The 26,233-nt window shown below is 43.7% G+C and overlaps 1 protein-coding gene and 1 long non-coding RNA gene across 2 annotated transcripts; one reads left to right on the top strand and one right to left on the bottom strand.

Annotated features, from left to right (window-relative positions):
- Positions 1 to 3,847: 3,847 nt before the first annotated feature.
- Positions 3,848 to 5,618, bottom strand: LOC118079330 (uncharacterized). The gene is made up of 3 exons (XR_009558098.1): positions 5,369 to 5,618; positions 4,529 to 5,108; positions 3,848 to 4,300 (listed from the first exon to the last, which is right to left on the bottom strand). It is a non-coding gene; the product is annotated as an uncharacterized LOC118079330 (long non-coding RNA).
- Positions 5,619 to 6,795: 1,177 nt separating this feature from the next.
- Positions 6,796 to 26,173, top strand: DELE1 (DAP3 binding cell death enhancer 1). Its single transcript, XM_035103448.2, has 11 exons — positions 6,796 to 6,954; positions 7,042 to 7,147; positions 14,754 to 14,829; positions 14,977 to 15,112; positions 15,361 to 15,501; positions 15,878 to 15,939; positions 20,031 to 20,124; positions 22,943 to 23,085; positions 24,178 to 24,339; positions 24,953 to 25,070; positions 25,180 to 26,173. The coding sequence occupies exons 1-11, from the start codon at positions 6,903 to 6,905 to the stop codon at positions 25,425 to 25,427; spliced, it is 1,338 nt and encodes a 445-aa protein (XP_034959339.2). The 5' UTR covers positions 6,796 to 6,902; the 3' UTR covers positions 25,428 to 26,173.
- The last annotated feature ends 60 nt before the right edge of the window (positions 26,174 to 26,233 follow it).

Genomic DNA, 26,233 nt, shown 5'->3' with positions numbered 1-26,233 from the left:
AGGAACAAAGCAGGGGTGCCCTTTATAGAATCATAGAGTTGGAAGAGACCACAAGGGCCATCCAGTCCAACCCCCTGTCAAGCAGGAAACATCCCAGCTTTTCATTTCAGCAATCAAACCAGTGGTAAAACACTGTTAGGCAAATTATCATATTAAAGGTATTAAAATAAACGGTATGGCCCACACACTTAGTAAGTTTGCAAATGACATCACTCTGGTTTTCTCCGTCTTGGAGACCTTGATGTCAGACGACGTTAGGGTGACTGAGTGCCTGGACTGACAATCACTCAGAATCTGAAACCCCGTGCTTGAACTTTCCTCCTGCAACTCAATCTAAATTACACAAAATTGTCAAATTCAGTTTCCCCCCTAAATAGTTTTAAATATACAAGTCACCAGACACTAGTCAAAAATTTATAAACTAAGCTTACCGTAATATGGATTGTCTGACAGGGTGGCTAACAGTGCCCTACCCCACCCTTCTCATACTAAAGCTTAGCTTGTTTCTCTCTCTCTCTCTCTCTCTCTCTCTCTCTCTCTCTCTCTCTCTCTCTCTCTCTGGATTTTTACAGAGGAATAGAAGGGAGGGGAATGAGCAAAAGAATCCACCTTCCTACTAAAGCCACTTTTGAATTATGGGGCTGGAGGAGACTCTTGAGAGTCCCATGGACTGCAAGAAGATAAAACCTATCCATTCTGAAGGAAATCAGCACTGGAAGGACAGATCGTGAAGCTGAGGCTCCAAGACTCTGGCCACCTCATGAGAAGAGAAGACTCCCTGGAAAAGACCCTGATGTTGGGAAAGATGGAGGGCACTAGGAGAAGGGGACGACAGAGGACGAGATGGTTGGACAGTGTTCTCAAAGCTACCAACATGAGTCTGACCAAACTGCGGGAGGCAGTGGAAGACAGGAGTGCCTGGCGTGCTCTGATCCATGGGGTCACGAAGAGTCGGACACGACTAAACGACTAAACAGCAACAACCAAGCCTGTGGGATGGAGATGTTGGCGACATGGGTGGGACCTGCTGGCCGTGATTATTTTTGATTGGCTAAGGAGAGATGGGCAAAGCATTTAAGAAGCCTTTGAGTCATTGAAAAATATATTAATGACTGTGATTGGATTGGATTATGGCTCTGGAGGTGCTGGGAGAGCTACTTTGCCCAATAGAGGAGCTTCTGCTGTGAAATGCCAAGCATTGACAGGAGACATAGATATTCCGACATGCACTCTCTGAGAGAGCTCACAACCCATGCTTGCTTTCCTTAGTGCAGTGCTCTCAGTTAGGCAGCGTACTTTCAGCTCACCGGAACCTTTTTTAAAAAAATTCCCCAAAGGAGCTAATGTTCTACACCTGCCAGCGGTGTAGCTTCAGCACCTTGCAGAAATGGCAGGCGGGAGAAGAGCCCATTGTGCAGTGCCTCTGATACAATTATGCTTTCCCAATGAGTTATTGCTAGGTTAAAGGGCTGTGATAGTGCCAATATCCAAAGCTGGGTTATTGTGTTATTTATGCGCTATTGTCACTGGATATTAGCTCTATGATCAATCTCAGTGACAGAGGCTGCTTAGCCTGTCACACTTTGTTTTGTCTTCCATCCTTACTACCTCAAAATTGCTAATCCAATGTCTCTATAACCAATTTAGGGGAGATCAAACCCTGCTGTTACGGAGTGGTATGGAAGCAGGTTCTTGGTCTCCAAGACAGCACAGAAGATGAAGTCTTCAGGCTTTGGAGCTAAGCTGTTGCCTGTCTGTCCATCTATTAGCAAAGCACCCATCAGTAGGAGTGTGTGTTTGTGTTTGTGTGTGTATGTGTAGATCCCTGTGAGGAAGATTCCTATATAGGGACAAAAGGCAAAACCAGAATGGTAAACATTCACTTGAATAGGGGAACGCAAAGAGATACATTAAGACAAATCATTGGAGTGGAGGCTAAACCTCCTTGCTACTCAATCACTGAGAATTAAGCTTTTTCTATCCATATAGTTTCATTCTGGATTCTTCATGGCATAGAATCATAGAATTGTAGAGTTGGCAGGGTCCCAGGGTTCATCTAGTCCAACCCCCTGCAATGCAGGAATCACAGCTAAAGCATCCCTGACAGATGGTCCTCCAACCTCTGTTTAAAAACCTCCAAGGAAGAAGAGTCCACTACCTCCAGAGGGAGACCGTTCCACTGTCAAGAAGCTCTTGCTGTCAGAAAGTTCTTCCTGATATTTAGTTGGAATCGCCTTTCTTGTAACTTGAAGCCATGGGTTTTAGTCCTACCCTCCAGAGCAGAAGAAAACAAGCTTGCTCCCTCTTCCATGTGACAACGCTTGAGATACTTGAAGATGGCTATCATATCTCCTATCTGCCTCTTCTTTTCCAGGCTAAACATACCCAGCTCCTCCAACCGTTCCACACGAGGCTTGCTCTCCAGACCCTTGATCATCTTAGTTGCCCTTATCTGCATACGTTTAAGCTTGTCAACATCGTTTTTATGTTGTGGTGCCCAAAATTGGACACAGGGCTCCCAAGTGTGGTCTGACCAAGGCAGAATACAGCGGGACTCTTACTTCCCTTGATCTGGACACTATACTTCTGTTGATGCAGCCTAAAATAGCATTAGCCTTTTTTCTTTCTTTTTTTCTCTCTTTTTTTTTTTTTGCTGCTGTGTCACACTGTGGACTCTTGTTAAACTTGTAGTCCACCAAGACCCCTAGATCCATTTCACATGTACTGCTAGTAAGCCAGGTGTCCCCCATCTTCTATTTGTGCATCTGGTTCTTCCTGTCCAATTTCTGTCTTCTGCGGCATTAACTACCCCTCCCAGTTTGGTGTCATCTGCAGATTTGATTAGCATCCCTTCCATTCCTTCCTCCAAGTCATTTGGAGGAGCCCAAATCAATTAATTTCATAAAATTTCTCTACCACTGGATTGTAAATCAACCACCACCTTCAAAGTAGTTTACAAAATGGGAGATATTTCCTATGACCTGTTGCTACCGGTAGGAGCAAGACTTCACCCTTAGACCTCTTCATCACCCTGTTTCTTTCTGTTTCTGCCCAGTGTGTTATGCCAATAAACAGCTTTCCTTAGGTTGCAAGGAAGTGAAATGTTATGAGTTTGTGGGTGCCAGACTCCCCGGTGTCATGAGTTTCTGAGTGCCAGGCATTGAACCCCTGGACAGTGAACATCTGGGGAGTTGATCTAAGCCTTGTTTAGATGTACCCCAAGCTCTACATTTGATTATTGGCTATTAAAAGCTAGTAGGAATCATTTTATTTCATTCACAAAAGAATTGAAGCGGTACTATTACTTCCCTTGATCTGGACACTATACTTCTGTTGATGCAGCCTAGAATAGCATTAGCTTTTTTTGCTGCTGCATCACACCATTGACTCATGTTAAGCTTGTGGTCCACCAAGACCCTTAGATCATTTTAACTTTTACTGCTAGTAAGCCAGGTGTCCCCCATCCTGTATTTGTGAATCTGGTTCTTCCTGCCTAAATGCAAAACCTTACATTTGTCTCTATTGAAATTCATTTTGTTAGCTTGTGATCAGTTCTCCAATCTGTTAGGGTCATTTTGAATTCTGATTCTGTCTTCTGCAGCAATAGATACCCTTCTCAGTTTGGTGTCATCTGAAAATTTGATGAGCATCCCCTCAACTCCTTCATCCAAGTCATTTATAAAACCATTGAACAGCGGTGGGCCCAGTAGAGAACCCTGCGGCACCCCACTTGTGGCTTTTTTCCTGGAGGACAAAAATGTCCAGGGCATTCCCTTTTTATTATTTATGATTTTCAATTTTATACATTTCAATAATTTTACAATCATTTTAACATTTCAAAATTCGACTTCCGTCCCTCTTTCTGCTGTTCCTTAAATTTATTAATTTTTATATTTTCTGCATATCCAAATTAACTTAATTTGCTCATTTATTCATCTACTTAAAATATATACTGTATACTCTTATAAAACTGCAGGTTATTACAATGTTCTTATCTGTTCACAGTTTATTTGAAAATATTCAAGAAACCATTTCTATTCTTTTGTAAGCAGTTGGTTACCTTGATTTCTTGTTTTTCTGGTAAGTTTCACCATTTCTGCATATTCCATAAGATTTGGTACCCATTCTTCTTTCCTTGGGACTTCTTCTTTCCATTATTGGACAAGTAACCCATGAGACCACTGGAGACTCGTGGTGTTTTTTAAATATCTATCTATCTATCTGTTTATATAACTGGGGGAACTGGGTCTTGGTGGGAGGAGAGCTGTATTGGAGCTGCTGGCCTCACTGCTGTCGCTGCCTGGAAGAGAAAAGAAGAGAAACGATTCTTATTATATTCATTTATTATTATGTTGATAACCCATCTTTCTGCAATGATCTCAAGGTGGCTTACATTATTCTACCTTTCTCCCTTCCTCATCCCATCCCTGAACTCTTCTTGAATCAGGGAGCTGCCTCCCCAGCCCCCACCCAGCAGCCAGATTCTCTCTGGCCTCCCGGTTCCTCATGAACAAAGATCAACACTCACCATCCATGTTGGCATTGGTGGCATCCATTCTCTGGTTGTACGGTCGTAGGTATATGGTTCTTATCTGCATTACAGTAACTCCTCCTCATTTTTAATTACATTTACTTCATCATCCCATTGATGTGGCAATATTTCTACCTCCTCCTCCTCACAGACCAGGGGATTGATCTTTGGCATGCGACAGCAGGAGACCAGCAGCCCATGCAGCCTTTGAAACAGGGATCGGCAACCTCCGCCCCATGGACCGGATGCAGCCCACAAAGGCCGTTTATCCGGCCCACGGGCCGCCCGTGAACCAAGCCGCCAGACCGGTGAGTCCCCCACGCGCTGCGCTAAATCGGCCCAGCACAGCATGGGGAGTTGCTGAGCAGTGCCGGAAATGGCGCCTGCGCCAACGCTGGAAATCGCACATGTGCATGCCCAGACGTCGAAAATCACTTCTGCACAGGTGCGATTTCCAGCGCTGCGGACATGCGCAGACGCCATTTCCGGCGTCGCGCTGTGCCCGTCTGGCCCACGGACGTCCGTGGGAGCGATCAGGCCCATGGCTGGATAACCTTGCCGGCGCCTGCTTTGAAACCTAGGGAAGAAGAGGGAAAATAATCAGGAAATGGGTTCTAGATACTTCCTTGATTCTCTCTATCTAACAGCTAAACTTGCTTTCAGAAACCTCTATTGGAGAGCAAATAGTTGCTCAAGTAGTTGTTCTTCCCAAAGTCCTCACCCCATCCCTTAACTCTTCTTGAATCAGGGAGCTGCCTCCTCCCCACCCCCTGCCCCCACAGCGAGTCAGATTCGCTCTGGCCTCCCTGTTCCTCATGAACAAAGATCAACACTCACCATCCATGTTGGCATCAGTGGCGTCCATTCCCTGGTCATACGGTCGTAGGTACAGTATATGGTTCTTATCTGCATTAACTCCTCCTCCTCATTTTTAATTACATTTACTTCATCATCCCATTGATGTTGCAATATTTCTACCCCCTACCAGGGGATTGATCTTTGGCATGCGACAGCAAGAGACCAGCAGCCCGCGCAGCCTTTGAAACCTAGGGAAGAGGGAAAATAATCAGGAAATGGGTTCTAGATACTTCCTTGATACTCTATATCTCTGTGCTGAATTTGGGGCACCTGGCAGCTAAACCTACTTTCTGAAACCTCTGTTGGAGAGTACAGCAAGCAGTTGAACCCACTGAGGAGGGCATCTTGTCAAAGGACCCTGCAAAACTGGGAGATGCCCTTCTTGTGATGACGCCCACAAGGGGAAAGACAAGCCATTTCCCTCAAAGCATCTAAGGTGGCCCTGAGGACCATCATAAAAAATAAATCTAACCATGACTCGATTCCCTGTTTCTAAATCTTAAGGGATAGCAAAAGAAGCAGACTGAGGGAAGAATAAGAGATCCTACTTACAGGCGAGATGATTTTTTTTTTCATTTTTCAGAAGACACAATTCATGTAAACAACCTCTTTTCTTTGAACTATCCTCAAATAGTTGATCTTCCCAAATTCTCAGCCAAGTCACTCAGCAGGGGGATATGTCACAATGACCCTGTTACTGTAGCTATCATACTTAACATACTTAACAATTGGCATTGTTCCCCTTAACATGCATTTTTCAAATATATCTTTCAGTGGGTTAAGCGGTTTTATTCGATTTATTTAGAAAAGATCCAGAGCTGGCTTTACAGATGAATTTCTCCTCTCTGTATTCTGTGCTTTCCCTACTTTCTTGCGCTGTAAACCGCCCCCCAGCCAAGTTTGGGTGAAGGGTGGTGCTGCGTAAGTTCAATAAGTCACATAATCATAATAATTCATCTCTCTCTTCCAGAAAGCTCCTGTCCAGGCACTTTAAGGAGCAAGGCACAGCAGCCACATCCCATCCCATCATGTCAGCAAATCGGACAGGAAAATGGGGCGGTTATTGCGGAATCGGCAAAACCCAGACGTATGGCAAGGGGGTTGATTTTCTTTTCTTTTGAAGAAAAAACCCTTTAAAAATCCAGAAAGACCCCCAAACTTTTTTTAATACTTTTTTTTGGTGGGGGGACCTGTTCCCCCCAAAAAGCTCAACCTATCTGTCCGGATTTTCAGTTTGGGGGAATATGGCAAAGCACTAGCATAAACCTGGTTGTTGCGCGCAGGCGCATTGGCGTCCTGAAACCGTTTGTCGAGAGCACGTAAAGAATCGCACGGTTTGCTTCAGGGCGCACGCGCACGCTCCTTCCGTTCTTTCCGCTCCCTCCCGCCCCGGCCTCCCAGAGGAGGGGGAGGGGCATCCGGAGCTCGACGGAGAGCCCCGGAAGTCAGCCTGCTTGCGGCGCGAGCCTGACGCAAGCCGGGCGCTCTGGCGGGGACAACGAGGCCCCTCTCTATGGTCGCCGGGACGATGCTGTGGCGGCTGCTGTGGAGCCTCGGCCGGGGAGGTGCGTCCCGTCTCGGGGCGGAGGGAGGGCGCGCCGGGGGCCTCTCGCCCCTCTCCTCATCTCTGTCTCTTTCTCTCCCGTGCGCAGTGAGGCTCCCCGGAGGAGGAGGCGGCGGCACCGCCGCCCTCTGCCGCCACCGGCCTGTGGGCCCGGCCCGGACCTGTGACGGAGACCCGCAGCCGACCGAGGACAGGTGAGGCGCCGAGACCCCGCCGCACCTGCAGCCGCGCTCTCCAAAGCGGGCCTCCCCTTGCGCCGCGGGTGGGGGGGGGCTGTCATTGTAAGCCGCTTCATCTTGCCTGCAAGCAGAAGCCAGACAAAATAAAGCATCAAGCAGGGCTGACCCCCTGCTTCTGAAAAGGGCGAAGGGCAGCTGGAGCCCCCCCCCTGGCTACCCAGGGAAACGGTGGTGCCAGGTGAGCCTCCCTGGGTTACCTGCGCAGGTTTAACCGACCCCCCAGGCTGCGAAATGCTGTTGGATCGGTGTCGTCCGTTATGTTAATTCAGTGAGAAGAACTTTTAATTGGATTTCGATTAAATGTGCAAGTAATTGACCACTCTTTTGAGTTTAGTTGGGTTATCCTCTTTCTTAGTGGGCCATGCAAGCTGCAGGTTTTGGATGGTGCTGGTTTGTAGAACCAAAAAGGGGCTCCAAAAAGTTTGGGAACCAACTAATAAACCTTTGGCTGTTACACAGAGACTTCGGATAGAGACACAGCATCAGAAACACAGCAGGTCTGCCTGTTTGGAAAGAAGTGAACTGCTGTCATTTCCTTTAAATTAAACTTTGCTCCTGTGTGGGTGGGTTTTGAAAAGGCAGTGAAAGTAGAAGCTTAACTAGATTTATCCTTGCTTGCAATCTGAAACATGTTTTGGGTTGGATCACTTGTGGGAATCTACAATCACTGACGGAAAGAGAACCAATTTCCTATATAGACAGAATAAATCAACTATTTAGATCATGTTTGTGGGGTACAAAGCCACCAAAAATATCACTACAGTGGTACCTCGGTTTATGAACACAATTGGTTCCGGAAGTCTGTTCATAAACTGAAGCGTTCATAAACTGAAGCGAACTTTCCCATTGAAAGTAATGGAAAGTGGATTAATCCGTTCCAGACGGTCCGTGGAGTACTTAAACTGAAGCGTTCATAAACTGAAGCAAACTTTCCCATTGAAAGTAATGGAAAGTGGATTAATCCGTTCCAGATGGGTCCGCGGAGTACTTAAACTGAAATGTTCATAAACTGAAGCATGGGTGTAATTGGTTCTGGAAGTCTGTTCATAAACTGAAGCGTTCATAAACTGAAGCGAACTTTCCCATTGAAAGTAATGGAAAATGAATTAATCCGTTCCAGATGGGTCTGCAGCGTTCATAAACCGAAAATTCATAAACCGAGGTGTTCATAAACCGAGGTTCCACTGTACATAGAATGCAACTCCCAATTAAGGAAGGTGGCTTTGGCCTCCCAAATCTGGAAATCTATCACCAGGCTTACCTGCTGAGTAAGACTAATGATTGGAGAGCTAGCCGAAATCCCAATTGGGCTACTCTTGAATATAGTTTCTTTGAATCGCTTGTAGGGTGGACTAAACTCGACTCTAATTTTATGAAATATCCTATTACCTTAGACTATTAAAGCACCTATAAAAATTTGGATGAATATAAATAAAAATAATAAGCATGACTCCTATCAGCATGAGAAATTAACAATATGGGCCAACCCAATATTAAAAATTGGAAGTCAAGTAATAATTTGGCAAGATTGGATGAAAAAAGGTATTTTGACATTGACATTCTATAAATTTATAATTTTCATCAATTAATTGACATTGAATCAATTAATTGATGAAAATTATAAATTTATAGAATATAAGACTTTGCAAGTATGGATTAACTAGTGAAACTCAATGGCAATACATCCAATTGAAACATATGTTGGAAAGGCAGTTTGGTCCTGATGCTATAGCAGCATCAGAAACACTTTGATTTAATCTCTGCAATAAAAACAAAAAACTCTACACTTGCATTATATAAAACCTTACTCAACAGAAAGAAATATGATTTAGAATATGATAGACAAAAATGGAGTGAAGAGTTAGGGGTACAGATAACAAATGTTATATGGGAGTCAAGTATAAAATCAACAGAAATAGTCTCTATGAATCTAAGACTAAGACTTATTCAACAGAAAATAATATTCAGAGTCCACTGGACTCCAGCAAAATTATACCAGAAGAAAAGAAGTGTAGATAACTGCTGGAAGTATGGGAGTAAAAATGCAAATTTAGTACATATGTTGATTAACTGCCTGATGATAAGATCGTCCTGGTGCGAGGTAAGGATATTTATAGCAAGAGTAATAAAAAGAAATGTTATCTAGGGGAACTGAATTTAATTCTAAATTATATTCCGGAAACGTGGGAGATTTCAAGGGGTCAAAAAAATGGATATACCGTGCCATATTTGAAGCAAAAAAACTTGTTTTGATGAATTGGAAGAGTCATAAAAAGATTCCATTGAGCACATGGATTGATAATATGGACAGATTAGCTACATACGAACAAATTGCATGTCGACACAAAATAAGAATGGATGAATATGAAGAAATCTGGAACGAATATTTAAACGATAAGGCAGATAGTGGTTGAAGTAGGGGAAGGAGAGAGAGGTGGGAAAATATTGTTAAAGGGGTGTGGCCATAGGTATATATCAGCATACTTAAATCTGAAATTTCAAAGTGTGTTGTTGTGGGTTTTGTGTATGTATTTTTGCGGCTGTTGTTTGTGTTGAAGAAATGATTAAATAAATAGAATTAAAAAAATCCTATATAGTCAGGTACTATATCAGTGGGGCAAAAGGAGAAATAAATAGCAGGAACAATTTTTTTATTTATCTGGCTAGGTATCCCCAACAATATATATACCTTCTGAAATTGGACTATATAACTGGTAATCATTTATTACTGTGCAGTAACCATTCATGGCTGAAATAAAGTTATAAAACATGAATTTTGTGCTGTATAACTTTAGACTACGTTTGGATTAGTAAGAACAATTGTTACTATTCTAAGTGCAAAAGAAATGATGGAAATCCATATTTTTGCAAATTTTCTTTTTAAATAGTGTCACAGCTGTGGCCTTAATAAAAACAAATTGGCTAGAAATGATGGCATAAAATTGTGATTTGCAATAGTGGGGAGATTAATAATAAATTTATAATTTTAGTTACAGTAGTTAGTTAGTTAGTTGGTTAGTTGGTTAGTTGGTTGAAGGAGACCTGGCTGACCAGGATTGACCCACAGGCCAGAAGTTCCTCACCCCTGGCCTGAACCTCACAGCAAGCCCAGAATCTGGGCAAAACCATAAGGCAGAAATGGGGAGCCACAGGCTCTCTCTGCCCTTGGGACTCTCCCTGCTAGAATGTGTCCTTGGATTTTGATCATGCTTCTTGGATGGAGGATAGAGAGGGATGTCTGAGTGTATGTAAATACAAGTCTACTGTACAACCTTAAAGTTAACATTTGTTGCTCTAATTTTGCACTGGCATTTCCCCCCAGAATGCTACCTTAAAAATAATTCATTTCTCAAGCTGAAAACAGGTTCTCCATCCCAACCCTAACCTGGGATCTTTTCAGCATTAGTTCTGTGATATTCATGATGGGTGGCTGCTTGAGCAGTTGTCCAGAAGCAGAGTTCTTGTTTGCCTGAGGCTACATTCTTTAAAGCAGACTTCCAGTGTGCTTAAAGGGAAATATGTGCCATTTATATTCTCAGCATGTGATTGTAATGATCAAAGCCATTTTTTCTCTGCAACAAGACTTTCAAGCTAATGCTCATTTTTCAGAGCTCATTGGCTTTGGTTGCGAAACTGTACAAATAAAGGGCTTTAGAAACTTTAAAGTTTATTCACCCTGGGGTTTTGTTTTGTTTTTGTGGGGTGCAGAGCGGGGAAACCTTAGCTATTTCAGAGGGAGGACTTTTCACATGAGGGCTCTGCAACAGAACATTTGCTACCTTCACCTTAGTGTAGCCAAATTTTGGAAACTGTAAAGTTATTAGGAAATATTGCTCACTGCAGACACATAGATTATAGCTGTAGGAAGGATTGTGTCATTTTAATATCTTTGGGAGTCTTATGTAAATAAAGCTTTAACACTCTTGCCTTATTGAAGGAGCTGTTCTGAGCTTCTTGTCGCCTCTGCTTTTATGACTTCTGGTCTGCCCAGCTCCACATTACAGGTGTTTCAAAGATGAATTTTGGGCATAGTTCAGGGTGGGTTGGAGCAAATGTGCCTTGGAAAGAGGGCCAAGTCTCTTCTTTCTCTTATTTCAAGCCTCTACCTTCTTGTGTTGTATCAGTTTTAAGCTCATAGAATTGTGCCTGCAAGCATGATACTCTGCCCCAACAAGACATGGGTCCAATTAGGAAACTCTCAAATAGGAAACGTAGCTTTTTCTCAATTTTTGCTCAATCCAATTTCACATGCCTTTTGTAATAATATTAAACACATACACACAATGCTCTATTGACATTTGGGTGAAAATGGCCGAAAAAAATACTGTTCATATACTATTCACCACTAATGAAAGTACTATTCTAAAGCTAATGACCTCTCAATTAAAAATACATTATTTTTACAACCAAAGGGTTATTGTTTGAAAGATTTGTACCAAAATTCATACCCAATCTCAAGAAAGCAATGACAATCTGGTGGGGCATTTTTAGACTTTTAAAAAACCCATCAAATACATCCACCTGTTCCTTCAGCAGTTACGGACCTCTGGGTCTGGTAACGTGCTCCATACTCACCTTGGCTGGAAGAAACAAAACCATAATCCTCTCCTCGACCTAATCCTTTTACCCTCAACTTCTTAGTTGTCAGCTTAACCGTACTGATCCTTTATATAATAATATAGCAACATTATGAACAATTGTTATTCCCCTATTCCTCATGTTTGTTTTTCTGTTAATGTATATGCAGAATATTAGTTTTGAAACTTAATAAATAAATAAAAAGCTATGCCTTCCAGCTTTCCTTAGAAAACAGTGCCCACTACCACCATGCAATACTTTTGTAGCCATGTCATTCCAGTTCTTTTTCCATTGCTACCTCTACACGCACACTAAGCAAGAAGCTGTGGCCAGTCCTGGCTCTGATGAGTGTACCTGCATTATATATCTTGTTTTCAAGCAGCTCCCCATTAATGCTTTATAATTTTAGTGCATTTTCTTTTCTTTTTTAAAGTGATGAGTTGTGAAAGCGGTTTGTGTCAGTGTTCTGCCCTAGAATCTGACCCTATTAGAATATTGCTTTGATGTGGATGCTGGTGCATGTTCTCAGATTAGCACCCCATGCTCCAAGCATAGCCTAAGTCCCACTGCCTCCCTGAATCCCTGAGGCACTTGTGACAGCCATAACTGATACAGATCTAATAAAACTGCAGTTCATTACAGGGTCACAAGTTATTAAACAGAGAAGACTGAGGAATTAGATTTCAAGACTTTAATAATACGCCAAATGATAGATGTAAACCATAAATAAGCTGAAATACAATATTCTCTCATCTTACATAGGACTCAGATCCAAGGGTTTCATGCAGTGCTATTTTTCTAGAAAAAGAGGTCCTGGAACTCACCATGAATGCCTCCCTTGTTCTCCTATAATGGCAATGCTGCCCACCTGAGAGGCACCAGAACTGAGTTCTGGTGAGTTCTGGCTGAAAGAAAGCCCTGGTTACATCAAGCCCTTGGAGCCGCCCCATGGCTAGCGAGTAAGGAGGTGGGGAGAGAGCATCCCCAGCACCCCCAGATCTGGCACGCTGAGTGGGCCTTGCTCAGCAAGCAAAGCATAGAGCCTAAAAGTTTTTTTCACACTGGGTAGCCAAAGCAGACCTGGTGCGAAAATAGCTTTTAAGCTCTCCACCTTGCTTGGGGAGCAAGGATTGTTTGGTGTGCTGGCATGAGATCCCCAAAAAGTCAGATTGTCCCATGAGATCTTAAGAGAGTATTCCAAAGTTGATGTGCCAAGTGGACCCAGTTCAAAGAGATCTTTTAAGCTACCTGCCTTCCTTTGAACTTTACTTTTGTGGTTTAAACCAGTCTGCCTTCAACTGCATATTGTTGAGATCGCACAAGTCAAATGCATGTAAGGTGAAGGATTACTGTTGTTGGATTTCGCAGTTAAACAGAACTTCCTGCTTATCCCTTTGGGGCTTTGAGTGGAACATTGCACATGCAGGGACAGTTTTTCCAGGCCTGCGCTTGAGTCCATGCCTTCCTGTCTCACCTGCGGGATACTGTCCTATGGGTGGGGGTTAGTGTCTGTGTGAGACCCTGCTCCCAGCCGTTGGTAGAGCAGAGTGTTAAAGCAATACATTTGGCCAAGACACAGTATTCACATACAGTGGAACCTCGGTTTATGAAAACCTCCGTTTACGAAAAACTCCATTTACGAACGCTGCGGACCCGGAAGTGTTTACATCCAGGTTCTGTGGCGTCTGATGTGCAGACGCGATCTGTGCAGCTTGCGCATGCGCAGAAGCAATTTGTGCAGTGCATGCGTGCGCAAAAGTGCTCTATCGGCGCTTCGCACACACGCAGAAGCGTACCTTCGGCGAGCGAACACCTCGCGGAACGGATTGCATTCGCAAACCGAGGTACCACTGTATGGCACAGTTTTGAAAAGTAAGTGGTGTGTGCGCACACACAAGTGCATGCTTTTGGGGGGGGCAACTCCCATTCACGGGTGTTAAGGGCACGTACAACTGCACACAGGGGCAGCTGCAGAAACAATACCTTGTAGCATGGTTGCTGCCTTTCTTTGTTTACCTCTGTGGGGTGCTTTCTTCCAGTTGTGGAGGTGGAGTGGGAGTTGCTGTTGAATATTTGTGTCTAGAGTTCCAAGGCAAGTCTGGGTTCTAGTTAAAGGAGTGTGCTCTAACAGGCTGCTTTGTGCAGAGTGCCCTTTCTCCCCTACATACCATCACCCTTCTGTGTTCTAAGTGTGCACAACCTGAGGCAAGAAAGTAATAGCTCCAGCATTTGAGTTATCTCCCTCTGTGGGGTTCATAGGCTGTTGGTGGTATGTTGTAACTAGGTGCTGGTTTGCATCATATTTTACTGCATCATGAGGGTAGCTTGAGGTGTAGGAGTGGGCAGAGGTTTTTTGTTTTGTTTTGTTTTAACTCTACCGACTTTTTAAAAAATAAATTATTTAAAGTGTATCTCATCTTCTGCTGCCATGGCAGGGGAGCGGAAAGGGGTTTCTACCATATCCAGCAAATCATGAGTACAGAATTGCAATCTAAAATCCAAAAGATTTTTCATCATCCTCTAGAAATCTGTATTTTGCTCCAGCTTGAATTACATCCATGCTGGAGAGGCAGAACACAACCAGCATCAGGCTTACATAAGTTCACAGGTGAAACCATGTCCTCGACTCAAACGTCACTATACATTGGACACTTGCCCAGAGCTTCCAGTGCTATAGTTCTGGATCCACCTAACTCTAAATTTAAGCTAAATATGTTTGGGGTGAACTGTTCATAGGGAAAAAGGGAAATTGTTCAGTTAACTTTTCTAACCCTGCTTACATACAGGAAAAACATAGATGAATATTAATATGAAAACTGAGTGACTGGTAACCCCATCTGCAAGAAAAGGTGGTGTCTGAGTATAGATTATGGAGTAGGTCACACATAGCCTTTTCTCCAAAGCTTTGGTGCAGGCTGAATTAAATGCAAGCTTATTTTCTGGTTTCCATATCTGTTTTCTTTTCTTGTCCTTCTTCCTGAAGCCGGCATGAGAGGCACCATCAGCACAGAAGTTGTGGATGTGGGAACCTCTTGCATCACTGCACATCCTTCACCTTGGTAAGTAGGCCTGGGAAGATTGCATGGTAGAAGAGAGTGGTCGCTTTGGGGGCAGAAGCCAGGGTGTCTTTATAATAGGAACAGAGTTGTATATAACCTTTAACAAAGCTGTTCTGATAGTCCCTAATCTTTGCTCTTCTTTGTTAGAGTGCATTGGCTGTTCTTGCTGTAGAGTTGGTGAAGCATGTTCGAAGGCTGAGCTCTGTGCAACCAGGTGGAGGAGATGTTGGGTTTTGCCAGTTGGAGGGTCACCTTGCTGTTTTGCCCCAAAGTCAACATTCAGGTAAGCTTGCTAGGGAATGGCACAACTGAGTCTAGAGCATCGTGTGCTGGGAAGAATACACTACACACACACACACACACACACACACACACACACACACACACTTCAGCTATATGTACTGCACTTAAAACTCCAGCAGTAAAATTGTATCGGAATTGTAAAGACTCCTAGATGTTTGAAGATTTATCTTTGTAAATAGGGATTGAGACAGCACCCTATGTACTTTTAATATGTTTCCTCTCCTTTAGTCCCTCCCACAACCCCTCCTGCTTGTTCCAGTGGGAAAGAGGAACAACATTTCTTTGTGGGAGACGACTCCAGCTATGCACCAAAGAATCCATCTAGCAAAACTTCACAGCCAAAACAATATCAATATGTTTCAGAAACAGGTACAGATCTTGATTTTGTAAAGCAAAGACATGTTAGAAGGCATGGGGTAGTGGCCAGCTGCAAAAGAGGACAGGGAAATCAGCAGGTCATGTAAGCAGCCTGTTCTGAGGCGAAAGCCTGGAGAGAATTTGGCTTGGCTTGTTTTGTTGGGACATGGCTGCCTGAGATGTCTCTGGTTAAACAGGAGATTCACTTGTGGGCTTTCCAATCAGTAGCTGCTTTATGGAACTTTCTTGTGTTTCAAAAGCATTTGATTTTATTATTTATTTATTTATTTATTTATTTATTTATTTATTTATTTATTTATTTATTTGTGTTGAGGCCCAGACTGTCATTGCCTTACCTCCCCACCCCCCCACCCCTTTTTTTTTGCAGGGGACATCATCTTCCTATCCAGCACAGGTTCTGAACCAGACTCGTGCCTATTACGCTTGCAGGTAATGCCTCTTTCTTTTTGTGGAACTTGGCTTTTAGCATGAATTTAGTTTGAGTATGAGATAATGAGCTAGGGAAGTGTCTTTACTTTTTTGAAAGCATGAACACACTCTCTGCATAACCTTGATACCACTTGCCGTATTAGTATCATGTGAATTTCATGTGCATATAGGTACACTTCAGGGACATCCGTGATAGCTTTGAGACCAACTAAATTCAGGGTGGAAGCAAAGGCACATATCTTAATGTTTGCTTTGGAACATCTACCTTGACATGATTGCAGAATGAGAGTAAGAAATGGATATGCCTACATCTTGGGCCATGATCACTAGCACTATCCCAGGTGAAGAATCTTGGTTTGTTTACTGAAGCTGTATTGTCCATGTTTCCTGCTGTTACCCAGAATTTGCAGGTATATGTTGTCTCTTGAAATTGGCCAAACATTGAGATTCTAGCAAGACAGCTCACTTAATGCAAACCCTATACATAAAAAGTGTTTAAAGGTTTTGGGTTGACTCATCTGACAACAGTTGGTTGATGTGCAGTCACAAAATGTGCATGTTCCAAGTGTTCAGGGGATAAAGCTGCTAGCAGCAGAATGTCCTCCAGCTTCTGTGAAAGAAGAAGAAAATACCCATTTTGGCTGGGATTAAAATTCCTATGCCTTCCCCAACCTGGCACTCTCCAGATGGTTTGGACTTCAGTGTCCATCAGCCCCGGCCAGCATGGCCCATGGTCGAAGATTATGGAAGTTTTCGTCTAAAACCTGTGAAGGGCGGAACATTGGGGAAGGCTGCCCCAGGAACAGCGAGGAGAGTTTCAGAATGGAGCAGAGCCTCAGAAGGAGGCAGAGTAGTTAGTACAGGCTTCCTCAAGCTCAGCCCTCCAGATGTTTTGAGACTACTATTCCCATCATCCCTGACCACTGGTCCTGCTAGCTAGGGATCATGGGAGTTGTAGACCAAAAACATCTGGAGGGCTGAGCTTGAGGAAACCTGAGTTAGTGTGATGAGATATAGGAACCCAAGGGAAGGATAGGTGAAAGAGACAGAAGGCTTTAAAAAAGCAGGACAGAGAAGACCGAGTGGTATCTGATAAGAAGGTGGAAAGCTCACATGGCTGTACAGATAGAAGCAGCTACATGGTAATAGCAGGAAGCAGGTTTGTCCAGGTAGAAATAGCTAACAGAGAGTGGTGGTGTCTCAGCTAAGTGGTATCAAGTAGATGCAAGCTGAAAAACAGAGACTTGGGGAAATGATAGTGTCACGACCCAGATTGGGGATGGAACTGGATAGTGAACTTTTAAACAACAGCCTTGCTGTGTCTGCCAGGTTGTTCAGGCCTGAGACATACATACGGTTTGGGAATTTTTCGCCTAGTGCCAATATTTGCTAGGATTTCCAGTTTTACTAAATAGTGTTTAAAGATGCAAGATGCATTTTAATCATGACTGTAGAAGTTTGGATGGATGAAAGAGGAAAATAGAGTAAGGCTGGAGCAAGAGCTCACACAGTGCTGTGGCTGTGTACTCTTGAATTCAGGTTGTTTATTATTATTATTATTATTATTATTATTATTATTATTATTATTATTATTATTTCCTGCAACATGTTGCACTCAAAATACCATACAAAGGGAAAATACGCATCTGATTGATGCACAATCATGCACATGTGAACGACGTCGAACCTGGAAGTGACCCCCAAAGTCTCTAAACACTTCACTAAAAGGGTGGAACGGGGTGTGTGTGCTTACCCGCACTCCACCAGTGCTCACAGGGGCCAGGGACGGGTGGGTAATTTCTGGGTCCAAATCTGGAAGCGCACTTTTCATGCCAGAGAGCTGCATTCACATCTTTTGTACCTCTATTATCATCAAGCAAGGCTTTGTAGCTTCTGATACAAAAGCATTTTTAATTTCCCATAAGAAAGGACTAACCCATCTTGCTTTCTGGCAACAGTCCTTCCTGCCTCTTAATCCTGACAAGATGAAGAGTATCCTGTAATATATACTTCTGCCATCTGATGGCACCAAATCATTCCAGAACTGAAATTGCTGACTCCGTAGATTTGCCAAAGATTCACTGAAAAAATAAAACACTTACTTGGCTTCAGTAAAATTAGCATGTGCTAACTTTCTGAACTTTCTGAAATCTTCTTTGAAAGTGTTGACTTCAATGTCAAGAAATAAGGGATATACTGAAGAGTTAAGAGGGCAAAAAAATCATCGTGTATACTTCACCTAAAAAAGCCCTCTAAACATCTGACAGGAAGTGAAATGTACCTCAAATGGCTATGTTGTATCTGATGATAAGATATTCTCCAGATGTGGATTGCTAGTACTGTACCAGATTGAGAGAAGCCGGACTCAGTGAAACCTGTGATTAAGAAGAACTGCTCTTGCTATAGCTCCATGTAGTCCTGTTTAAATGTAGGTCAGTTAATGCACAGACATGCAAGTCATACAATTGTGTGTGAATAGCACCACAATTCAGTTCTGAAGCAAACTCCAAGAGCATTTTCTTCTACTACTCTACTGCAAATTTAGCATGCATTCTAGAAAATTAGTACAGTTTATGGGTGTAAGCAATACAGTTCTGTTCTACAATAATTGTGCAACAAACATGTAACATGATAAAGAAGGAATCTGTTCTGAAGAGATGGAGAATATGATTTAAAATGCATCATTTTGGGCTTTGGGGTGTAGCCATTAAAAGTGTGGCCATGTGTCATGATACATCTGAATGTATCTAAATTTCCAATTGAAAGAAAGGATACTGGCAGTTTTGGATATTTTGAACTGATCTATTACTTACACACTCTTTCTATTGTCTGTTTTGAGTTCCCTCTTTCCAGCTGGGGCTTATTCACATAGAGTTGGTATATTAGATTATTTGTAAAGAGTACCTAATTCAGAGCCAGGATAGCATATTTCATGTCACCAAGGTCTGCAGTCAAAAGCAGTGTGAAAATGCCAGGAAAGCCACTTGTGACATTTGTCAGTTTGCACCTCTGAACTGTGGGGTCACTGCTATGACAACATTCTGACCAGCAGTTTCTCAAAGCCCAGTGACAAGTCTACACTTAAGGAAATGACTCCACCTGTCCAGTCTCCTGCTGGAGGATATGATTGTCAGTGTATTTAATCTTGATATTTTCAGCAGTGGTAGGAAATCAGACTTTGTGTTCAACACAAGTGGGAGAATGAAATAGTTTTATCTGCCCACTTGCAAATTGCCACAGTTGCTCCAGAATACCATCCACTTCTTCCTCTCTTATTTTCGTGATCCTTAGGTTAAGAGCCATTAGTCTTTTAATTCTCACTCCAAATGTCTGGTGACTGTAGGATTGCCACACAGTATGAGCATTTCTTTGGAACAGAACAGAACAGTAATTATGGGCACCTTTAGAAATTCTGAAGAAGCAACTGCTTCTGAGCAAGTTTTCCTGGGAAAAAGAACCTGGGTTGCAAGGAAGGGCTGAAAGATTCCTACTCTACCATTGCATCTCCCCACTTATACGGGGGTTATTCTCGGGTACTTCACATATATAGCCAACAACTGATATAGGAGTGTCCAAATGATGTGTGATTGCGCATATGTGTAGGTGCTGAACCTGGAAGTAGCCCCAAAACATCATAAAGATGTCACAAAAGGGGCGGAACGTGCAGGTTTGGAACGTATCCCCCGCACAAAATGCGGATTTCCTATATGTGAAATTGCATATAGTGGGGAGCACCATCTAAAAAGCCAAACTCTGCCCCAAATCCACCAAACTCCATCACAATCATTTCTTCCAAACCTCCTTTCTCAAACTGGTGCAAAGGTTCCTGGGATTGCAGTTGCAAAGGTTATGCGATTGCTAGCCATCTTCTCTCTCTTTTAATGCCTTTTTGTTGTAGTTTTTCCCACTCTCTTCAGGCTGTTTTTGTGCCTTTTACAATTTAAATTGATTGATTGATTTCCTGGTGCATATGCATACACAAACGCATGTAGGTGCGGAAGATGCCTATAATGTGAAAGCTAGTGCAAAGAGAGGATTGTCTACAGATGGGTAACCTATACACCGTTTTCATTTTTGGCTCTTCTGTGCAGGGCAATCGGGAAGAGGAGTCGTCTGTTGGTGAAGCTGCTTCTCAAGTGCAGCAGGTGTTTCAAGCCAGCATTTCCATGGCATCAAACATCCTTGGTAACAGCTTATAGAGTCACTTATCCAGTCTTCTTCAGGGAGGGACTTCTGTCTTCTGCTGTGTCATAGACCTGACAGAGATACTAGAGGTTTAAGCTACTCACTTACATTAAAAGGGGCAGTAACTCAGGCCCAGAGAAAGGACTTCTCTAGCACAGCATTCTGTATGTCCCTTTCCTTTCAGTTTTATGGAGTTTACTCAGTCCCCTAAGTATTCTGCATAGGTTTATCTTGTAACATTTGCTGGGAGAGCAGAGTGGTTTGTTCTGGGATGCAGCACTAACTCCCTCTTTTATATGGCTAACCCTTTCCTTGGTCTTTGATTAAATCACCTTGGCTTGCTCCATTCTCTTGGATGACCCAGTCTAACATTGTATAAGCCAGTTATCTTGTCTATTTGGAAGAACGTCTGCTGTATCATATGCTACCATTGACATGCTTGGACATTTGAGTTATAAGGAGAGGAGTAGAGTTTCAGGGGTCATCCTTTGGTCTTTGCCACTCAGGGACATGGGTGGCGCTGTGGTCTAAACCACTGAGCCTTGGGCTTGCCGATCGGAAGGTCGGCGATTCCAATCCCGATGACAGGGTGAGCTCTCGTTGCTCGGTCCCAGCTCCTGCCAACCTAGCAGTTGAAAGCATGTCAAAGTGCAAGTAGATAAATAGGTACCGCTCTGGCGGGAAGGTAAATGGCGTTTCCATGCGCTGCTCTGGTTTCGCCAGAAGCGGCTTAGTCATGCTGGCCACATGACCCAGAAAAACTGTCTGCGGACAAACATTGGCTCCCTCGGCCAGTAAAGCGAGATGAGCACCACAACCCCAGAGTCATTGGCGACTGGACTTAACAGTCAGGGGTCCTTTACCTTTAGGCTCTGATTCAGCCATGACTACTTCTGAGTGCTGAAGGAAGGGGGATGCCTCTCTGGCAGAGGTGGCTATCCTGCAGCCTGCAGATCATACACAGCCCTCCCTAAAAGGTTTTCTGTGGCTCTGAACTGTTCCTGAACTGTCTGCTGTGTTCATGGAATTCCCAAAATTATATTTGGTCTCCGTATTGCATCTGCAGTCCTTCCATAGAATAGCTGGCTCCATATGCTGAGTGTTTCCGCAGTGCACAGTAGTCTTGGTTAGCTTTCAGAAACTCTGTCCTACTGATGGCTGCCCAAGAGAGACTTCCACTACAGTTCTCAGTAATAACTGAAGTTCCTGTTCTCCTGGATCATCTCATTTTGGCAGCTGTTGGTGACAGCTGATTGCTGCACTTTAGAGCCAGCAGATGAAGGGCTCATCCAGACTTGCTTTTGTGCCACACTTTCTAGGCATAGGTCTGCACTTTAAAGTGCTGTGTCCAAATACTCCCCCCCCCCCCCGCCCTGGTACTTTCCCCGTGAAAACCCACTCTTAACCACTGAATCAGAGCAAGCGGCAATCTGCAGAAAACTCAAAATTGCCATTTGTTCCGCTTGAGCGTTAAAAGAGTAGGTTTCTGCAGGAAAAACACGGGGGTGGGGGGAGTGCTCAGACCTGGCACTTTAAAGCACAGACCTTCATCTTGGAAGTGCAGCACAGAAGGGTGAATGATCCCTGAGCATCACAGCAGCAGGGAGAAATTCAAAAATCCAATGAGCCTTAAAATACTGTGGAAGCTTGAAATATTAACAAAGACGGTTAACATGCTGGGCTGGGCTGGAGAGGGAATGAATTAATTAAAACCATATTTTATGAAACTTTATAGAGTTTTTTCTTTTGCGAGGAGGGGTTGTGGGGAAGAATTAATAATGTCTTGAGTGGGGAAATGAATTAATTGGATGAAATGAATTAATTGCACTATGTTGAGGGAGAAATTGATTTATAAGAGTGGAAATAATAATTAATAATTTTTCACACACTGTATTGGGGGGGATAATTTGTGCACTTTGGATTCAGTCATGGCCATTTTTGTGTGCAGTGCCAGAGGGGTGGCCATTGGGGGGTGTGGGTAGGGAAGGCCTGGGAGAAAGGTTCACCATCACGGCTCAGGGGTTCATGGCAATGATAGAGAGCATGTGTTGAATCCAGAAAGTCCCAGGTTCATTCCTCAGCAACCTGTGTTTTCAAAGGGTCTCAGGTTAGAAGGCATGGGGGAGGGGGTGTTCCCAAAGAAAACTGCTTCTGTTGAGAGTAGATGCCGAGCCTAGATGGACCAAAGGTGTGACTTCATACAAAACAGCTTCAAAGGAGCTGTGCTTTAAGGTATTTTCTTTCAATGTGTCCCTGGGTACATGAAATGACACGTGAAATATTTCCCATTTAAGTAAGAAAAAGCATTCATCCCATGATGACTAGATAAGTACGTGAGAATGTGGTGCATTTGAACATGTTTTCACCAGAGTGCTTTTTTGCAGCAGCATCCTATTTCACCATTGTCATGTGCTGCCTAGTTAAACAGATAAAGGAAGACTTTGCAGAAGTTACATGACCAGCTGCTTGCTGCATAACTGTGTCCATTTTTTTGCTCCGTGCCACCTCAAGTACCTGAGTACTGTTCTCTGTGTGTTTTAAGCTGTAAAACAGAGAAATTAGGACTTGCTGGGTGTAGTGTAGTGCAGTGCGAACTTGTCTGAAAATGAATTTGAAGGTGCATAACAGGAGGTACTGGAATCAGTACATTTTATATTGAATTGCCACTGCCTGCCTCATCTCCACTGCAGGATAGCCTCTGAATTCGCGAATGGTCCCAAGTGTAAGTGTCCTCCTGAGGGTATTCTCTCTTTGATAAAAGGTGCAACCACCATCTCAGGTTAGAATTTGGACCACTGTTTTTACCTTATTTTCCCAGGGCTTGAGAACATGCATGAGAAGCAGTGGAAAACGGCCTTTTCCTGCTTCAAGCTGGCTGCAGATCAGAACCACAGCAAAGCCCAGTTTAATGTGGGATTGTGCTATGAACACGGAAGAGGCACCAAGAAGAACGTGGTCAAGGTCCTCTATTCCTAATTCTCATTTGTTTCTTGGCCTGTGTGTTGCTGCTGTGCACAAGTGGGAAGGAAAGTGCTGGGCAAGTTCAGTGTGCCATATGTGCTGGGAGACAAAATTTGTTTCTCTTTCTGAGTCACAAGCTTTAACCCAGAGACCTACAGTGGGAGGGATACTTGCTGCAGTTCATCACACACATTGGATTTGTATGTAAAAGTTCCCAGAGTCAATCCCCAGCATCTTCAGGTAGGGCTGGGAATGCCCCCTACCTGAAACCCCTGAATGCAGCTTCCAGTCATTGTAGGTAATGTTCAGGTGGATGGTCTGACTCAGTATAAGGCAGCTTGCCTGTGTCCCTTTATCAGATTTTCCCAGATAGTCTTCCCAGCTGATCCCAAGAGAGCATGCCTATCACTGTAATATTCACTGTCAGAAGAAACTAGCAACAAAACAGCTTTATGTACAACAGCAGGCTAGAGTAGAGCATTTGCCATAACGATGGAGGTGGGGGTAGGGGCAGCCATTCCAATTGCAGCAGTGACCCAGTTCATCTCTTGCTCCAGGCTGCCTGAGCTTCCTTTGTTTGTGTCCTTGCTCAAAGGGAGGTCAGGCTCTAGGCAGGAAATATTGGTCCTCCCAAGTTGTGCCTTTTCCAAGTGTTCCAGTACAAGAGAAACTCAGTTTATTCAGTTATGAAGAATCTTCATTATGCGGAAGCTCAAAAAGAACCTCACTAGAGGTACTTAATGTCCACATTATGGAAGAACCTCCAGTTGCATTATGCAGCTTGTGCCTGCAGCTTAGTCAAAAGCTACCCTGTAAGGAGCCAATGTTTTCACTCAAGAGAGCTGAAACATTCAGCAAAAGAGAGAAAGATGCCAGGGCTGTCCGAAGGAGTCTCCAGCTGCTGCCCCCCCTCCCCCAGGCAGGTTTTCCAGTTTATAGTAGTTCTTCCTTGCATTGGGGTTGGGGCTAACATGTCAGGCCACTTTCCTGTCAATCATGTGTGGGACTGAAGCCAGCAAGGAGGAACACTTGCTTGTCTGGCAGGAGCACAGTTTATAGGATGTGCAGTAGTGTCTCTGTTCTCTGTTCTAGGCAGTCTTCTACTACCAGCAGGCTGCTCGCCAGGGACACCTCATGGCCCAGCACCGCTACACTCAATGTCTCCTCCGCCACTGCCCCAGAGCAGACAACAAGGGAAATTTGCAGGAAGCCATGAGTTTGTTGGACGAAGGCGCCGCTGCTGGGCTGACAGAGGTGAACGTCAGCTTGGAACGTTATGGCATACTGTTCAGAAGTTGAAGTAGGCTGTTCACGGGTGACATGAGAATCCCTTTCTTTTGCCCTTTACAGTTTAGCTGTTTGCCATGCTTAGGTGAAGAGGTGCTCACCTGGCTCAGCCAAGGGATTCTACTGCATGCTGTGCAACTAACCACACGTCTTGCTTTCCATTTGGCCACAAACACAAGATCCAAGAGCTGCTATGGCTCTGTTTTTGCTAGGCTTTGTTTGTTCCTTGACAGCTATTCTTCAGTTCACTAAAACAAATGGCAGCCCAGCATCTGCCACAATCTTGGTATTTTTAAAGTGAACATAAGCCTCGGCAGCTGGGCTTTTCTTTTTAATTATGCATAGTGATAGATCTGGCTTTGGAGAATTTGCAGTTTTTTTAAAAAGGCAGTGCATGTGGAAAGGCCCAGGGCAGCGTTTACAGCTTAAGCATGGTCTTTTGCCTTGAATTGGATGGTTCTAAAACAATAATATACTGCAGTTCAGGTGCATTGGTGTGGCTGATTAATGCTCTTTATATACATGTACTTGCATGTAGGATTCCTCAAGCAGCTTTCATTTGTGTGTTTGCTATGAATAGGGCACTGGAGTCTCCCAGAACGCACCGACAGCAAGACAGCATTACCAGGAAGCAGCAGCTGCCGGCTCCAAGGCTGCACAGGAGAGAATCAAAGTAATGGCACAGGAGGAGATAGCAGGTACTGAGTTGGGGGCGGGGGCGGAATGGTGTGGAAATGGTGCTTACTGGAGAATGAATGAAATGTTGACTACTGCAGTTATGATAATGTGATATTCTCTCTCACTCAGCTATGCAGATCCGGGACCAGTCACCGCTGGCAGCAAAAGCCTCTTCATCCAGCCCTTGTCTTCAGCTCCTGGAACAGCTGCCGGCTTCTCACTTTGGACAGCCAGCTTTTGGCCTGCTTCACTCCTGGAGCACAGGAAGCCTTAGGGATGCAGCAAATAGCTCTGCAAACTGCATGCCTACTACAGCTTTCCCAGATAACCTCAAGCTACAGTCCTTAGCGTGGTCTTCAGGAGTAGCAGTTGGATAACATGGCTAATGAGAAACTTTCTGCTCTAGATGGTGGCTGTGTTACTGGCTGGCACAGTGATCCTTTTAAGAGACAAATCACATGGGCATAGCCGGCACCTGTTTCCATCTCTTCCTAAATGTATAACTTCTTATTTGACGGTTTCCCCGCAGCATAAAGAATGATATAATGGAGGCTATCCATCTAGGCAGCATCAGATTGTGAATGGAGTCAGGATACGGGGCCCCTGCTGAGTGACACTTGCACTAATGGAAGCAAATGTTGCATCCGCAAAATGAACATGGGGAGCCTATAGACTGCAGTTTTGAAGCCCAAGTCTTGAAGCACTTGGTGCTGAAATTAAGCAGATGTGGACTTGCACACCCCATGTAAAAAGGGGATACAATCATAAATTGTTTCTGAAAATCAGGCAGGCGATTTCACACTGTGGTCAGAAATGCCTTACAGAACTTGGGGAAGGAGTCTGCCCTAGCCTTCTTTCTCTAACAGATGTGAGCTTACTGAATTTGTTAATTGCACAAGGAATTCTGCTGGTTCTCCCCTGTATTTCAGAAAGGAAAGGAGATTTTTAGCCACGTTTCAGAATCTTAAGGGAGCGAAAGGACCTTCTCTCTAATGGGAGGGAAATTTTTAATGCAATAGAATAAAAACAGGAAGTGGAGTTTGGGAAGTAGACTGAATAATTCAAAGAACAGAATTTGGTTCCTGAGAGTTTTATCTTTATTATAAATAAATAACGGACTCAAGCAGCAGCTTCTGAATTTCATTGTTGTATAAAAGCTTGGCAATAGGTGAGCAGCACCTGC

This window comes from Zootoca vivipara, chromosome 8 (genome assembly GCF_963506605.1).
Source record: "Zootoca vivipara chromosome 8, rZooViv1.1, whole genome shotgun sequence".
Lineage (NCBI taxonomy): Eukaryota > Metazoa > Chordata > Lepidosauria > Squamata > Lacertidae > Zootoca > Zootoca vivipara.
Note: the sequence above shows the minus strand (reverse complement) of the source record. Positions and strands in the feature narration are given on the sequence as shown.